Genomic DNA, 18,740 nt, shown 5'->3' on the forward strand with positions numbered 1-18,740 from the left:
ACTCTACATCAGCAGTAGGAGTTAACGCGGTCAACCCGATTCTGTCAATGATATGGGCCGTTAGATTGAACGAGCATTCCCCTCGGTACAGTCTGTCAGTAGTAGGATTGCACAGCCAACCCAATTCTGTCATGAGGAAGTGTCTGTAGGAAGGGCAAGGTGGAGATATTGTATTCCTGTCTTTTGTATTGTTAGTATTCTTGTTTCACAGACAAGGCTTAAGCCTAGTCCTGGACTAAGTCACACTTTCGATGTAAACATCTCCACTGAAGATGCTTTTTAGTCTAGGATTTGGCTTAATCCCTGTGTGTGAAACCGGTTCCCTAGAGACTTGAGAGTTGGGTTTGAGAACCATGTGGTTTGTTTTATGCATGTAGGAACAAAAGGAGTAAAAGCATTGATAGTGTTGGTGTTGTAAAGAAAATATACAGGATATATACAGAGGTGAAATATTGTGGTCTGTACAGAGTCAACTTCAACCCATTTCAGAGCCCCAAATCCCATTAGTGTTACCATAGTGCTAAATCCTTTAGACAATAGAGTTATTGTAATTAGCCAGACTTACCGATTATTTCTACACCAGGATTATGCTCAGGCTTGTGTGTGTGTGTGTGTGTGTGTGTGTGTGTGTGTGTGTGTGCGTGCGTGTGCGTGCGTGTGCGTGTGTGTGTGCGTGCGTGCGTGTGTCTGTACATTGCTTAACATGGGTCTATTGATCGTGCATTACTATGTGAAACTAGAGCCCCCCGCATTTGAAGTCTGATGTCACTGTCTGCTCTTTGTCCAGCAGTTGCCTTGACAGAGACACGGTTACTACGGAGCTGAAATGTGCTGACTAATGTCATTTTATGCATACTACGTACTGTATGAATGGGCTTGTTTATTCCCAGAAAGCTCAATGCCATTGCAGTTACAGTAGCTGAAATGTAGTGAACTTGATTTGACCTGAAGTGTCACGTCTCTTGACTATACTGGCTCCCCGCCGGTGGAACGAGCTTCCTACTGCTGTCAGAACTGCAGAATCACTCCCCATCTTCCGCCAGAAACTGAAGACCCACATCTCTTCAGGCTGCATCTTAACTGTCACTGTCAGATGTCACTCCTGAGACATCTACTACCCCCCTGTACTGTTTCCCCTGTGTCATAATATAAAAAAACACAAATAATAATAAGAAGAAATAAAAAATACGAAATGAATAAATCTTCCTTCTTCTAGCACGACGATTGCCGATGGCCCCCTCGCCTGAGCATAATTACTTTTTCCTGCTATGGCTGGTGGATAGATGATTCACTTACATAGTCAAAAGAATGTATAATGTATGTAATGTATTCGTTGTATTTGTTGTAAGTTGCTTTGGACAAAGGCGTCTGCTGAATGTCCAAAATGTGAATGTACAAATGTAAGTGTCTGTCCTTGTCTGTAGATGACGGAGGGGAGACTCTGCCAGGTGCATCTCCTTGACGACAGGAAGCTTGAGCTGCTGGTCCAGGTACAGTATGATATCTTAAACAAGTTTCATTTTTGTGACTACTAGATTGTTATTATGACAATACCAAAACATTTACCATTTAAATTACCATATATATTCCACAGCCCAAGCTGTTGTCCCGTGAACTCCTAGATTTGGTGTCCTCCCATTTCAACCTCAAAGAAAAGGAATACTTTGGACTCACATTTGTTGACGACAGGTAAGTAGAAAGGTTTTGTTGTTTGTGTACCGTATGGGTGGGTACAAAGTGTGTGTGTGTGTGTGTGTGTGTGTGTGTGTGTGTGTGTGTGTGTGTGTGTGTGTGTGTGTGTGTGTGTGTGTGTGTGTGTGTGTACTGTACTGTATGTGTTTATGTGTTTAGAGGAGTTTGTCTGTCTGACGCTTGCATCACTTGGCTCTTGCAGTGGTCAGTGTAAATGGCTGCAGATGGAGCGGAGAGTTCTGGAGCACGACTTCTCCAAGAAGACCGGGCCCTTTTCCCTCAACTTCCTGGTCAGGTATTGCTCCATCTCTTTATTTATAGCGCATATCTTCCACTAGGGAGCACTCCTGTATTGGTTTGATAACCGAAGGGCTCGTTTTTATGAAGAAATGTCTTATTGATTATTACACTAAGGCTGTGAGATGGTGCTAATAACATTGTAATGTATTTGTGCATGCTCTTGCCTTTAATGACAGGTTTTACATCGAGAACATCACTCTCCTGAAAGAGAACACCACAGTGGAGTTGTTCTTTCTGAATGCCAAATCGGCCATCTACAATGTAAGATCCTTGTTTTTTTCCCCCTTACTTTTCTACATGGTCTCGTTCTATATTCCGCATTTCTGCATACTGTTGGGAACGATATGAATCATCATATTATTGTTGACCTTTTTGCATTTTAAGAGGGTCGAGAAGCTCTGACTCACCGGCTCATTAATCTCCACCACACATGCCCTCAGACAGTCAGACAGTGTCTGTCTGGCGTTGTCTTGTCTCAGCTGGGGTGGAACCACACAGTCAGCAACGGTTAGATCGATCTGCCAGGACTGTTTAGTTAGCGAGACTCCTTTATTGGTTATTGATTGGTCGTGTTAGGGACGTAGAGTAACTACAGATCAGAGGAGGCAGGTGGAGGCAGAAATCGGAGGACGGGCTCATTGTAATGCATGGAACGGAATCAGGAATGGTATCAAACACGCATGTTGCCTCACCTTCTAAAGATACATGCACACTACGCACATGTGTTAATGCCTCCTTGTAAACCTTATGTACTACTTCTTCTGCTTTATTTCTACCAGGGGGGTATCGAGGTGGAAAGTGAAAATGTCTTCAAACTAGCAGCGAATGCTTTGCAGGTTAGTTTACTTTCTTGTTTTTTTTTGGTTATTTGTTCTGTTGATGAATGTCCTACTTAAAACTCCGAATTTTCTCATGACTTGTTTTATCTATTCTGTCTATACAGGAAGCAAAGGGTGATTACACAAGGTAAGGACAGTTCATACAGTAACAAGAACCGGACCGGTATCAAACACAAAACAAGAGAAAAGGCCTTTTAATAATGTACTGTAGCTGTAGCTCTCTCTGTAGACTTAATATCTGAACAACAAGCAGAGAGAGAGAGGGCCTATGAGGCTGCTGTTCCCTGTGAGGCTCGCCACCGTGTGCTGAAACCTCGCACTCCTCTTCTAATGAATGTCATCCCACTGACAACACCAAGGCCACTGCAGACCTGGAATCTTACAGCGTAGCTCTACCCCCCCAACACAGTGTAACAACGACACATTCTTCTTTCTTATTTTCGAATCGATTTTTTTCTTATAACATATTTTTATTCAGGTTTTTTAACAAACAGACGGTCAACAAACCGGGCCAACGACAGTGGACAATGGGCACCTCTTCTCCTTGACAGGCTACCCAACCACCACCATCCAGGTGGAGGACTATGGAGCTTTGTCCACGTTGGCCACCTGCTTCATTCCACATGAACAGCCATCACGAGAGGGTTAGACAAGCCAGGGAATGCAGCTTAGCTCATCTCAGTGGGTTCATTATGAAGAGGGTAGACCCTCCCCGTGGCTATGCACCTGGAGCTCTGCTGCACCTGTGTTGCCTGCCTGCCTTTCACGCCAGAGGGCCGACCCGTAACACACTGTTAATGCTGAGTCGGATATTTCACTTCATCACATTGTCCTTTACAGCGCTTTTTTTACGCAGCAACTGTGGGGAATGTCTAACCAGGCCAGCCCAGTGCAACTGAAGTGGATACGTAACCATGGTCACCAGACCAGCCCAGTACAACTCATGTGGATACGTAACCATGGTCACCAGGCCAGCCCAGTACAGCTCAGCTCGGCTTGGCTCGGTTTAGCTCTGTCGTGTGGAATAAGCACTGTAGGCTAGGCTAAGCAGTGGTGACACAGCACATCCATAGCAGTACACTGAAGTACACTGACTCGACGGTTTGCTAGACTTAAAAAAAGACCCCAGTGCTCTGCTTTAAAGCTTTTACAAAGCTTGCGGCCGGGGAGAAAAAAAGTGAACTATAAAAAGCTAATAAGAGAAAGCTAACAGAAAGCAATAATAAGGAATAAACAACGGGAATGAATGTCATGTTTCTATGATTATTTCCAGTGATGAAAACACCAGAACGGACCTGAAGAAGCTTCCGACTCTCCCCACCAAAGTGCTGAAGGAACACCCGTCGCTGGCATACTGGTAATCTCACATTAGATACCGTGTGTTCAAAGTGCTTTGAACACGTTCAGAGTTTCTCAGTAGGGACGTCCGCCCGACTAAGAAGTGTTTCTTAAGAAGTGTTACAACACAGGGGGGGGCTGAAAGGTAGACATCGGAGAATGAGCTCATTATAATACATCGTGAGTTTAGAATTATAAGGTTCTATCTCCGTTTAGGGTAGTTCAGAGATATTGAGCGTCAAAGTTTTTACATTCCATTATGTTTTGTGAGATGGAACCTTTGTATTTGATTAATTACTAACTAAAAAATGTCAACATTTTAAAAATAACACCACACAGGCATTAATAAACACCTAATGGATCAGATTATGTAAAAAACCTCAATTTTAACAAAAATGGAGATGGAACCTTATAATTCTAACGTCACGACATGGAACGGAATGAGAAATGGTATACTGTACTCCCTGCACTCACTCACATTAAAAAGACGAATAATTTCTTTGTGAGAGATACAGTACAGTACAGTGTTGGGGGGTGTGAAATCTCATATCTGCAGAGTTGAAGGTGTCATCTTAATCTCATTCCAGTGAAGACAGAGTGATAGAACACTACAAGCAGCTGAAAGGAGTCTCCCGAGGGCAAGCCATTGTGCAGTGAGTATTGGAAAAACAATAATCGCTCTCGCAGAGCCTTGTTTACCACAAGTCAGCTGATAAGAGATGTAATTTGGCCCCGACTTCATGAATCTTTCTCTCACGCTTCTCTCTTTCTCTCTCTCTCTCTTTCTCTATCTCTCTCTCTCTCTCTCTCTCTCTCTCTCTCTTTCTCTCTCTCTCTTTCTCTCTCTCTCTCTCTCTCTCTCTCTCTCTCTCTCTCTCTCTCTCTCTCTCTCTCTCTCTCTCTCTTTCTCTCTCTCTCTCTCTCTCTCATTCACTTACACTGTCTATCTTTCTCTCTCACCTCTCTCTCTCACTGACTCTCCCTCTCTCTCTCTCTCTCTCTCTCTCTTTCTCTCTCTTGTTCACTTACACTGTCTATCTTTCTCTCTCACCTCTCTCTCTCTCACTGCCTCTCCCTCTCTCTCTCTCTCTCTCTCTCTCTCTCTCTCACTCTCTTTCTCTTACACACATTTTTTCTTCTCTCTCTCTCTCTCTTCTCCCAGCCAAGGTCTGCCAAAAATCAATAACCACACTCCAGTTACTGGCTGGCCAGTGAATCATTGTGATTCACCGTGGCCATCCTTAACAGTTCACACTCTCACTGTCCTTTCTGGAATACCTATATATACTGTATCTACTGGCTCTATGATAAACCACATTCATATGATAAAATAGGACATTTGTACTAATGAGAAACTCTATAATTTCAGGTATTTAACGTTAGTGGAATCACTACCCACATATGGTGTTCATTATTACGAAGTGAAGGTAAGAATGTATTGCATTAATGGCACAACCAATAATTCATAAATGGTGTATTTTCTTCCTTGTATGTAAACAGTATATACTGTATATTGTACATAAACAGTTCAGACATTAAACTGTGCTTTTTTCTTCACAGGACAAGCAAGGGATGCCATGGTGGCTTGGAATCAGCTACAAAGGAATCGGCCAATATGATTTACAGGACAAACTGAAACCACGGAAGGTAAACGGTAGTATCCCTGTAGCCCTGTGATTGATGTGTTAATGTGACAGGCCTTTCTTCTCCATCGACAATATTGTCTCCTTGTCGGCTTATGTCCTGTCAACGTGCTCATCTTGCGCGGACGTGAACAAAGCATATCGACGTACAAACAGGCATAATTGGACAACATACAGATAGGATGCCTGCCTTATATTGTCTGTCAGCTCAAGTGTCTGTGGCAGCCTGTTTGGGGTGTGTGTATGGAGAAAATGACAGGGCAAGGATAAGGATTCCTGCAGCACGCACAGCGATGACTCATTGGACCTACAGTATCACACGCACTGACAATAACCTATCCTCCCCCTGACAAGGGGTTGGGCCTCCAGTACGGCTGGAACGTCCTCGTAAAGGACTCTCTAACCAGAGTCTGTTATCAAGCTATTTTGATTTGGTAAACCGTCAAAACTCCTGATAGTTTTGCGTGTGTTCGAAAGGCTGATAGCCTGATTGATCACTCACGGTCGGGTCATAACAAAACGTCCTGAGGGTGTCTACTTGGAGAAGACTTAGACATGGGGTGAGGCACAGGTCTAGGCATGTTTAGAAGTATCGATCGATTTGAGAGTGACGTGTATAAAGTGGGTAACCTGCTCTTCCACTCTTTAGTCGACACTCTAGATGTTGTTGTTGTTGTTGTTACAGCAGCGTGCTGGAGTTGACAGGACATACAGTACAGCCCGTGTTGTGTGTGGTCTGTGCGCCAGTCGAGGCTGACGGAGGTAGAACGGAGGTCAGAGAACGAACGGGGTCGTGTTAACGCGCGGAACGGAATGAGGAACGGTGTCGAACACATGTTTACGGCCGTCCTCTGTATCATGAGTCTGAACAGGGAGAGAGAGAGGGGTGAAAAGTCCAGCATGTTGCATGCTAGATAGAAATACCCAAGTACAGAGCTGACAACATTGCTTATTCCACCTGACAAAGACAAATGCCTGTTCTACAGGATGTCAGTATTTCTATCTGACACATTCGCACTGAAACATTCCACCCTCATGAATAATAAGCCAGGGTTGTTCAGAGGTGTGTGTGTGTGTGTGTGTGCGTGAAGGGAGGACACTCTTGGTGTGTCTGTGATGTCATAGAGAGGGAGGGGAGGGGAGCGGAGGGGGGGGAGGGTCTGGGCGTTACCCGTTAGTGAATACCTTAGGAGACACTCTTGACAGCAGAGGGGAGAAAACAGTCTGTAGCCAAAGGTCACGGTTGTGTTAAGTGGAGCTGTCCAGTGGGGATTATACGTTACGATATACTGTGGCAGCAGCAGCAGCAGCAGCAGCAGCAACACTAAAGGGACCAGGCTTGTTCACTCTGGACCTCTGCTGGTAAGACTATGAATCTGCAGCCACCATGTCGACCACAACGTATTAAGTGGATTAACATTGAGAAAGTGTGTTTTTGAAATGGTTATTGTTAGATAACGATGCTGTAATTGTGATGAGGAAATAGAAATGACTTCATATGTTGAATTCATTGTCACAGGTTCTTTACAGCACTGTGGACGGATTAATGTCATACATTTTTACATTACATTTTTGGGGCATTTAGCAGACGCCTTTATCCAAAGCGTCTTGCAACAAATACATTTGATTAAGTAAGTGAATCATCTATCCATCGAGTCATCAGTCATAGCAAGAAAAAAGTCATCTGTATCAATTTCAACTAGTGTCTTTCCTGTCTGTGTAACTCAGTCAACTGCTGGTGTATATTTGAGACTCCAGACATGCGGATGATGAGTCACTGACCATGGTGGGTTTCTTGATATCAGCTTGTAGTCAGTCAGCAGCACCTGGTGAGGCTGTGGAGCAATGCCTTGAAGACACGGAAAGTGTTACACATCATGATCTGTCTGAACTGTTTCTGCGTGGTATAGAGTAGCAATTTTCTTTGAACTCGCACCTGCATTGTGCTATTGTAGACATGATTATATACAGTACCCAGCCCATGTCTAAAGAAATTACAGTTCAAGTTGCCGTCTGTATTCTTGACACTGTGATATGGCAGGTTGGCTAGGTAACGATCCTCCAACTAATGACTATGATGACGTCAATGTCATACCTAAGTAATTTTATATTGTGAATAATGATGATTGTTAACGGAAGTGTATGATTTGAAAGCTTTCTTGTATGAGGGCATTGTGCACGCTTTGGGGACCATACGTCTAAGATGTGGTGCTCTGTCTGTGTTTACCATCATAGCTGTACCAGTGGAAACAGCTGGAGAACCTGTACTTTCGGGAGAAGAAGTTTGCTGTCGAGGTTAACGACCCACACAGGTGAGGACAAGCAGTGATTTGATGATGTCGCCCTAGCAACTACACCTAACTACACTGAGTCACACATGAGATATGCTTCCTAACCAGAAATCTCAGGATGGGCTCATCCGTTTTTTATGCATTACAATGAGCCCATCCTCAGATTTCTACCTCCACCAGCCTCCTCTGATCCTAACTATAAATATTTGATGTATTTCAACTGTATTTAATTTACGTCCAGTATGTGCTGAACAAATACATGATCTATCCTAAGATTCATGGTTTTGTGTGTGTGTGCCTGCAGGAGGGCGGTGACCAAGCGCACCTTCGGTCAGACGGGTCTGGTCATCCACACATGGTACGCTAGCCACTCCCTCATCAAAACCATCTGGGTAATGGCTATTAGTCAGCACCAGTTCTACTTGGATAGGAAGCAAAGCAAAGTGAGTGAAATGCAGCATGTCCTGTAGCAGCATGTCCCGTCATGTCATCCAATCCTTGCCTACACATGCATGTACTGGCATATGCCATTTATCAGGCTTATGGCTTTTATCCAACACGGCTTACATTGCACTGAGCGCATACATTTTTGAGTATGTATGGTTCCAGTGGCAATCAAATCCACAACCTAAGGGTTGTTAGCGCCATGCTCTACCAACTGAGCCGCAGAGGACTCTACATTGAGTAATTAAGACTAATTAACTACATTGTAATTAGTCTACTGTACTGCATGAATATGATCAAATCTGTAGTGCTCAACTCCTCTCTCCCTCCCAACAGGGTAAAATAGCAGAAGCGAGAGGTTTGGCTGACATTGCCATTGACCTAACAGAGCATGCCGGGGGGTCAAAGGTCACCAGACTGGGGGACACGGGGCTGAAGAACAACTTCATCATGGCCAGCAATGGCAGTCTGGTGTCAACAGGTGGGTCAAGACTGTGCTGCCTCAAATGAGCTCTTGTTCTGTTTTGAAGATCTATGCCAGGAAAAGGAGAGGAAACATCATAGTTTCACCATTATTTTTTGTGAAGATTGTAACACCTAAAGTGGAACCAACACAAACGCACAGTACGGACATACAGTCTTATTGTATACGTTGGGTAGTGGTGGCCTAGTAGTGGATAGTGAGTTGGAGTGGTGATCAGAAGGTCATGAGTTCTAATCCCACCTGGGAACACCACCACTAGGCCCTAAAGGACTCCAGGGAGACTGTCGCTGTAATCTCTAATTGTAAGTTACTTTGGATAAAAAGTGTCTGCTAAATGGTTAAAATGAATATGTTAATATGTCACCACCACTACAGGGTCTGCAGACTCTGAGGCGAACGAAGAACAGAAAAAAGAGAAGATATCCGAGCTGAAAAAGAAGGAACAGGAGATCCAAGATGTCCTGACCCTGAAAACGAAGGAGCTGAAGAAGATCTGCTTGAGGGAAGCGGTGAGGACCCCCTTCGCAAATCACTTTGTGTCTCTCTGCTTGCCTCAAGACTGTTTTTTTTTACCACCCATGGTGCTTGATACTAGTACACAGAGCTGTGAGGCAGAAACAGATAAGCAAAGCTGTTTCTCAGAACTGTCGGGTAGCAGTCAGAGGAACAATCAAACTGCCATGAAAATGTCTTTCAGTTTGAGCAAACCGAGACAGCTTGAGTGAAATGCTGTGTGGAAAATCGGGCGGCCCTCCAGGGTCTGTCCTCCTGTTGTTAAGAGGGGTTTACACAGGTTGTTTGCAGTAAAGATAAGTGTCCCATGATGCTTTGCTTCTGCCTTCTCAGGAGCTCACGGGCAAACTGCCAAAGGAGTATCCCCTGTCTGCTGGCGAGAGGCCACCTCAGATACGACGACGGGTTGGCACGGCGTTCAAACTGGACGACCTCTTCCCTTACAACGAGGTCGGTATTTAAAAGTCGTTTCCTGGCCTCATTTTCTTTCTCTGGTCACGTTACAGTGGTCAGGACTTACCCCTTGACTGTCAGTTTTATTGACTATGTCTATTCATGTCAAGATGTCCCCACCCATGGCAAGCAGCGACTACTTTGAGTGTACATAGAATGGTTGCTTTTCGATAATGGAATGTGATTTTTTTAGATTTAGATTAGATTAGATTCAACTTTGTTGTCATTGCACAGAGTACAAGTACTGAGACAATGAAATGTTTAATTATTTCGAATTGGCACACTATGACGCAGCTAAGATCATGTCCTGTCCTGTTTTGTATAAAAATGCATGTACAGTATATGCAAGTAAACTGCAGCAGTTTATGTTTTAGGAAATATATTTGCATATACTTTATATACCGGTATATTGTTTTTCTGGCTGCATGATCCTGCATGAGCCTACTTTGAGTTTATGTACAGTGTGATGAAAACTGAAAACATTCCAGTGCAGTTTCAGTCCACAAAACCCCCAAAACATTTTAGTCAAGCCGTAGTCAGCGAGTACAACTCGGCTAACATGTTTTGGAGTTTTTGTGGACTGAGACTGCACTCGAATGTTTTCAGTTTTCATCAACTGGAACTGGACTGGAACTAAGAAAGATGTAGGTGACTTGGTGTGACTAGAACTGGTGTGCATCTTCATCTAAACACCAAAGACTAAGTGACTAAAAAGCCTGCCAAAATTAACACTGGATAGAATTAATGTGTTGCAAAGGTTCAAGCTACTCAAGCTGCTGTTATTAAGTTACTGTATGATCCATTTTCTTAATTCTTTCATAATAATTTGGCCATTTTAACTTATTGGCATATAACAGAAGTAGTTAGCTGTGGAAATTGAAGTGTTACTGTAATAATATATATTTCTCTGTAAAATATCCCTGAACTGGGATAAGTGCTCTTTATGACAGAATGTCAAATTAAGTTAAAATCAGGAATACTATCAAGTATTACGTTTTTTATGTCACTTTACACCCCCTTAACTCACAAACTGACAAAGAATTCTGGAACACTCACCACCTAGAGTGCCAAGTATTTGATGTGGTATATCCCTAGCAACAATACTTGTAATTAGCTACAACATTAAGCATCATCATTCATGCTTTTTTGTGAATAAAGTCACCCCTGGCACTCTAGACTGTTGACAATTTGGGTGACTTGATTCACCCTCGGCACTAAATGAGTTAAAGGCGCCGGACTGGAGGAATGACCCTTATGTTCTGATCCGTAGGACCCGTATCTGAGGAACCTGGAGAGCAGGTTTGCTCTGCAGCGGAAGATCGTGGAAGCAGCTAAGAAGCTGGCCTCGGAGTCAGAGCTGGGGAAGACAGTGAAGAAGAAGAGAAGGAGGAACTGTCTGGACGCCATGCAGAAACTACAGCAGATAGAGGACGAGATGAACCAGTACAGAATCCAAAAGGGCAAGAAGCCCACCCAAAGAGCCTCTGTGATTATCGCAGGTACTGCTGTTAAAGAGACACACATTATACGTTATATAATTCACTTGTGAAAAAAAATCTATGTATGCAGCAATGAGTCAGTGTTAATGTATTGCATCCAGTGCAAATTTCACTTAAAGTGTAAATCCAGTGCAATTTTCACTTCAGGCTTTTAGAATGTTCTAGCATTGTGACAGCCGATGGCCCCTGGTGCTGGGATAGATTAATTTTTCTTACGATGACTGATAGACGGATAGGTGATTCACTTACTTAGACAAATGCATTTGTTGTAAGTCACTTTGGATGAAGGCGTCTGCTAAATGCCTAAGATGTAAATGTAAATGTTATCACTCTTATGATTTACTATGTGTCTGTCCTTCCGTCCCCAGACGATCTTGTCAGAGACCGTTCAGAGTGTAGCAGCCTGTCAGACAGCCTGCCACTGGAGGACGGTGAGTTGTCGGGCAGAATGGGCACAATCATAAAACACTACAAGGTGGCGACACACAAGTGTCGTAACACACTACGCTGCCTGCCATATCATCGCAAGGTCCCTGGTTTGATTCCGTCCATCGATATATTATATCCTGCATGTCACCCCCCCCACACCTCTCTCTCACTTATCATTCCTGTCAATCTCTGACTGTCTCTATCCCAATGAAGTCGAAATGCCCTAGAATTTTTTTTTTTTTAAACATGACAAGGTTATGAATAACAATTTGAATACCAACCTGAGGTTCTCTCGTTGTCTCTTCCTCAGTATATACAGGCTGTGTGATTGTATGACGCCAGGCATGACATCAGTTGTGGCTACGTAACATACTGTTTACATTAGGGATGCAACCTCAGCAAATATGTAAAGTCATGACTAAAAACTAATCTTTTTAAAATATTGTTAAATGACTAAATAATTAAATGATGATTATATAATGATTGGAGCACTTTGAGCTGCAACGTTTGCAGGAAAAGCGCTATACAAATAAAAGTTATTATTATTATTATTACTGTATCTGTCAGTCAGTACGTTGACCGTGGGGTTTGTCTCTTTGTCCAGATGAGGGAGTCCAGAGGCCACGGTCGCGTTCGGTCCAGTGTTCCCCGCAGCTCAGCCCACCCCGCTCCCTGGCTCCGGACCACCACCACCACAAGAACCTCAGCAGGTGGGGTGTAACAGCACCTATACATCCCTACCACAGCACGGCATGGGTCCCCCTGAGTAACACTATTCCCTATAGTTGCCTGAGCTCTTCCATCATTTTCGATCTTGACTTGATTTTATCTTTTTGTATTTTTGTTTTCTGCTTTTTGTACAGTGTCCTTGAGGTCTGAGAAAGGCGCTTTTAAATTAAATCTATTATTATTATTATTATTACTTCATCGTAATAATAGCTGTGGCTCAGGTCAAAATGTTTCTTGTCATATTCTTTATCTGAATACAGAAACAATTACATTTTGCTTCTGAAGTGTGTAAGATGCTTGCAGCCACCATCCTTTCCCTCACCTTTAATCCAAAGATACATTCAGCATCATCTGTATCTTCATACACCTCACCACATTATCTTTATCCCATAATGCACCTGCAGATTAGCTTATGATGGTCAGGAGTCTTCACAGTACTACCATCCCCGAGAGGTCTCCTCGGCTCACACCAGCCCCTATAAGACCCTACCCCGACCCCCCCGTGACCCCCGTAGCATGCCCCCTACACCCGTCATGACCCGCAACGCTTACAGCAGCAGCCAGCTCAGGTGAGGAACCCCCCCCCCCCACACACACACACACACACACACACACACACTCCTACTCCTGAAACAGAGGGTGAAACAGAGGGTTGTAGAGACATGCTAGGAATGACTTACGATTAAAATCAAAGTGGTATTTTCAGGAAAAAAACTTAAATGACATGTTTTGGGGACCCCAGAGACCTATATTAACTTGTTGAAAAAGAATATAATATGACTCATTACTCATGACTGGAATTCAATTTACCCCTCTCACCCCAACTCTTACTCTCACCACAACTGTCAACTTATGAATATTAAGCCTTATATCATACCATACTAGTAGACCTGGAGAGGCTGGTGCAGGTAGAAATCGGAGGACGGGCTCATTGTAATGCATGGGACGGAATGAGGAATGGTATCAAACATGTGTTTGATACCATACCATTCCTCATCCATCCCATGCATTATGTGATGAGCCTGTCCTCTGATTTCTACCTCCACCAGCCTCCCCTGCAGTAGACTCAGATGTGTATTCAGCACAGTACATGCTGTACTGTGGATAACAGTATGCCATTCTAGAGTATGATATATATATGTTACGGTACATGTGGGAATACGGTACATGTGGGAAAACTAGGGTTAGGGTTAGGTGCTAGGGTGCGACGGTTAGGGTTAGGGTTAGGGGTAGGGGTAGGGTTAGGGTTAGGATTAGGGTTAGGGTTAGACATGCCAGCATGTACCAAGTCGACGTAGCACCTAACCCTAACCCTAGTGTTCCCACATCTACCGTAACATATAGTATATAAACAGTAAATCTATTATCCCCGTCTGCAGGTCGGACGGGAACTCCGAGTCCTTCAGGCATCGCAGTGGGAGTCTGGAGTCCCAGTCGGGCCTGATGAAAGAGTCCCACCCGGAGAAGCCCGTCTTCACCCTGTCCCCGGCCCGCCGCAGCAACAGCACCGAGGCCCTGGAGGACTGCTCCTCCTACACCAGCCAGTCCAGCCTGGACTACTGCGGCAGCAGCGTGGGCGGAGGAGTAATCAACCCCCACTACTGCACCATAGACTCTCGGACGCGCAACAACCACCACCAGCTCCACAGGCGGGTGGAGGTCTACGGCAACACGGGGAGCATGCCCAACCTGGTCCAGAACCACTACGCCCCCACCGCGTACTACGTGGCCGGGTACCCCTGCCCCGACATGGAGCCGTACACCGCCAACGGCGCCTACGTGTACGAGAACGAGATGGAGGGCCACTACAACGTCAACCCCTCCTACCAGGTGCACACGTACAACGGACACGAGCGGTACCGGACCTACAGCAGCGACCGGGCGGACAGTCTGGCTCAGAACCCGTACGCCACCATGAGGCTGCCCCGGAACAGGCAGCAGCAGCAGGGCCCCAGGAACGAGCCCCTGGCCAAGAACATGCAGAAGGCCCTGGTGGCGGAGCACCTGAGGGGCTGGTACCACCGGAGCGGGGCGGGGCAGAGGGAGACGGGGGGGAGGACCGGGCTGGCCGGGTTGGACTACGACAGCGGCGGCTCCCAGCACAGCCTGGGCTACCAGACCATGCCAACTCCCTTCAGCCACTCCAGTAGGACCACCTCCTACTCCTCAGGTAGGGCCGCGTTACAATCTCCTCCAGTAGAATCCAAATCAGAAAGATTATGATCTATCGCCAAGTAGGTTTTCACATACAAGGAATTGACTTTGGTCTGCTGGTGCATAACAATAAACAAAGTGCGAGGACAAAAACAGACAAAAACCTTTTTTTAAAGTGAATAATAATAATAATAGAGATGAAAAAGTGTTTATAAGAATAGTCCAATGTGACAAGATTAGTGCAGTGTGACTGTTTGGTGTCAGTAGGGGTCAAGATAACAGTCAGTGTCAGTAACATGTAATGGTGTTGTATTGTTGTTAACACTTTGTAGTAATTCTGTAATTACATATTTTTGTTAACAATGTGTTACTAACTTAGTCATTGTTTTGTAACAAGTTTTTGGGCATTTTCTTTTTTACCATTCCTTATCTCCCTCTACTAGCTCACTCATTGCAATAATTACAGCGTTACTACACTGTTGTACCACTTTGTCTCTCTGTGCAGTTTCCTCAGCAGCCAGTACGGGAAACTGGCGTAGCCAGCTGGCGGTGGGTCTGACAGACTATGACCTGCCAGACACACCACAGCACCCTCACCCAGGAGGCGCCCCCTACAGCCGCAGTCCCACACACAGTCCCAACAGGTGAGCACCAGTCACCCACCACAGCTACATGGGTTCTAGAACATTCACTAGGGTTCTAGAATGTGCATCCCCAGAGTTCTGTTAAGTTGATGACATGTAGAATGTCTAGATGAAATGTTAACTACATAGATAGAAAGATAGATAGAAAGATAGAAAGACAGATAAATAGATAGATAGATAGACAGACAGATAGATAGATAGATAGATAGATAGATAGATAGATAGATAGATAGATAGATAGATAGATAGATAGATAGATAGATAGATAGATAGATAGATAGATAGATAGATAGATAGATAGATAGATAGATAGATAGATAGATAGACAGATAGATAGATAGACAGTGCCATAGAAAGATACAGTACCAGTCAAAGGTTCTACAGTACCAGTCAAAAGTTTGGACACCCTTCCCCATTCAATACAAAGACAGATAGATAGATAGACAGACAGACAGACAGACAGACAGACAGACAGACAGACAGACAGACAGACAGACAGACAGACAGACAGACAGAGAGACAGACAGATAGATACTTTATTGAGATGATGTTAGATGTTTTAGTGTTGCTGTTTTGTCCTCCGTATGCTGAAGGGCAGGTTCTCTTGTGGATGTCAGCCCTGTCCAATCTGTCCAATCAGCCCTGTCCAATCTGAAACTAAACCCCAGTAATTATGCACTGTGCTCAGCCCCTAATGACTACTCTACTCTAATCTACTCTATGAGTGCGGGTGTGTTAATTAACTAATTGTCACTTTATTTTGTTGTTTTGTGGTCAGAGCTGCTGTAATGCCTGAATTTCCCCTTGGGGATCAATAAAGTATCTATCTATCTATCTATCTATCCATCTATCCATCTATCCATCTATCCATCTATCTATCTATCTATCTATTTATCTATCTATCTATCTATCTATCTATCTATCTATCTATCTATCTATCTATCTATCCATCTATCCATCTCTCTATCTATCCATCTCTCTATCTATCTAACTCTATGGTGATCTTTTCACTCACCCTTTCTTTCTTGTGTTCATTCCTTCTGTCTCTCTCTTTACATTCTCTCTTTCTTTCTTTCTCTTCCCTTCTTTCTCTCCTTCTTCCGTCCATCTCATTCGCTATTAAATCCTCATCACCATAGATTTTCTCCAGAGTGCAAAGTGTCGCGGTCCGACACGATGCCAAACAAATCAGAGTCAGTAGAGATGCCTGGCGCTGAGGCCAGCTGTACTGACGAAGACTAATAGACAACCATTCAAAACACACAAGGGTGAGACCACAACACAGCAGTAGGCTGTCCTGCATCGTAGTGGTCATCGTCTGTGTTGTGAGAATCCATCTTCATCTCATTATTTGCCATTTTTACCAAATATGCTATTGATACCTATTCATTTAATGTAATGGACGGACGCCATTTAGCTGACGCTTTTATCCAAAGCGACTTATATTGCAGTGAGTAGGCTAGGGCATATATTTCAGTGTTCGGTATTATGGTCCCAGTGGGAATCAAACCCACTGTTGCATTGTTAGCATTATGCGCTACAAACTGAGCCACAGAGGACCACACTTCCTAATGAATAGTTCCTAACGAATAGGTCACACTAGTGAAATTAGAGACATGGTGTAGTCTTTGGGCCCAACATTGCAACCCTAGTATTCACTGTATATGAAAACAACCTGACATATGTTGAGGTCATTACAGTAGGCTACATCCTTTAGCAGGAAACTATACGTTGACACTTCCTGTCTTCCCCTGTGCCTGGGTTCCCATCTTACAAGCCACATCCTGGAGAGCTGTAGCCTATGAACCACACTTGAACTGCTGTTGAATTGACCTACTCGCTTGCATCTGATTAAGTTGTGATCCGATATGAATTCAACATTTCTCATTCCATGGATGTTTGCATTGCATGCTTGACAGTACATAGATAGTTTACTTTTGTTTAATATCCTCTTTCTAATGTAAACCTTTTTCCATGTTTTTTTTTCATATGAACCAGTTCATTTTCATGCCTGTAGTGTAGATGATGTCCATAAGTTGCAGTAAGGGCTTTAATACAGCATGTTATGTGCTATGTGACACTTTGATATTGGTGGTGACTCATACGTATCTATGTGATCTCAATGACAGATACCACCTGGATGGGAGCTACATGGGCCTCCTCTGAAGAGATCCACACTGAACACTGGAAGCACATGGCTAGCTATAGCGGATGGCTAAGCTAGCATTGTGTGTTACGCACAGTCGTCAAGGCAACTGACCTCTGAACGTGTGTGATGCCACTCTTGAATGACTCTCTCATGTGCCTTGGATTGGATGGAGATTATTCAGGAAGATAATGGATGTGAGGAAATGGCACAAAATGCAAGGTTATGCTGATTAGGAAAACCAGCTTTATTAGAATTTGATCCTGCTGTGAATATTGTGAAGGTAAACAAAGAGCGTTCATCACTGGAATTTCTATGATATGAAAAAAGTGTAACTCACTGTATTGTGACCAGAACCCTATTTATTTTTTTTCTTCAAAATATGTGCTCATTCATTGGCTTTTAGATAATCAGAACACCCATGATTAATGTGTGGGAATAAGGATTTATAAATGAATCTCTCTGTCATGCAGAATAACTCCAAGGCGTTGTTCCATAGACACACAATCGAACTGAGTAGTTAGTATTATACAAGCAGCCTTGCATTAAAAGGATTATAATATTCATACGTGAAATAACAACAAAATAAGTCAACCATCCTTTTCCACCGTCTGTGCATCCCCTGGACCGATGCTCTCGTCTGTGCATCCCCTGGACCGATGCTCTCTCCCCTATCAAGTATGAATCTGAATGTACTCTGTCTATATTGTTTTTGATTTTTTTTGTGAGTGTGTGTTTCAAAGTGTAGTAAATGGCATGTTGACGATATCAACTTTTGATAAACATGATTTTAGCTTTTTTGTATGACAACAAAGATAATGACTTTGAACTAGGATTACACTCACCATAAGGTTCCTTTTGTTTGTATAGTGTCATTTGTACAGTGTCCATGTAATGTTAGACTTTGTCTTCTCCTACTCTGAGTAAAATATCTCCCATTTGGTATTGGGACGTCAATAAAAACCAGTGTGAGACACATACAAGCTTGTACTGTTGTGAATTACTTGAGGGGTTTGAACCTGGGCCTCTCGCATGGAAGACCCAGGTGTCTATCATTAGGCCAAGAGGACATCCTCAACTTCTTAGAGCGACACTTCAGAATCTGAATCTGAATCTGAATTGCTTTTAATACATCCAATGTA

The 18,740-nt window shown here is 43.7% G+C and overlaps 1 protein-coding gene across 1 annotated transcript; it reads left to right on the plus strand.

The window, feature by feature from the left end:
• Positions 1–1,424: 1,424 nt before the first annotated feature.
• On the plus strand, positions 1,425–18,132 carry frmd4bb (FERM domain containing 4Bb; the record flags this gene model as incomplete). The annotated part of the gene is made up of 23 exons (XM_080535217.1): positions 1,425–1,490; positions 1,595–1,689; positions 1,895–1,987; positions 2,169–2,253; positions 2,772–2,828; positions 2,936–2,958; positions 4,105–4,188; positions 4,757–4,822; positions 5,539–5,596; positions 5,730–5,816; positions 8,048–8,124; positions 8,408–8,546; positions 8,884–9,028; positions 9,407–9,540; positions 9,878–9,994; positions 11,268–11,496; positions 11,865–11,927; positions 12,530–12,635; positions 13,059–13,223; positions 14,034–14,824; positions 15,314–15,452; positions 16,592–16,720; positions 17,582–18,132. The coding sequence occupies 22 exons, from the start codon at positions 1,425–1,427 to the stop codon at positions 16,692–16,694; spliced, it is 2,922 nt and encodes a 973-aa protein (XP_080391343.1). The 3' UTR covers positions 16,695–16,720; positions 17,582–18,132.
• Between the last annotated feature and the right edge of the window lie 608 nt (positions 18,133–18,740).

This window comes from Nansenia antarctica (genome assembly GCF_963989245.1).
Source record: "Nansenia antarctica genome assembly, chromosome: 6".
Classification (NCBI taxonomy): domain Eukaryota; kingdom Metazoa; phylum Chordata; class Actinopteri; order Argentiniformes; family Microstomatidae; genus Nansenia; species Nansenia antarctica.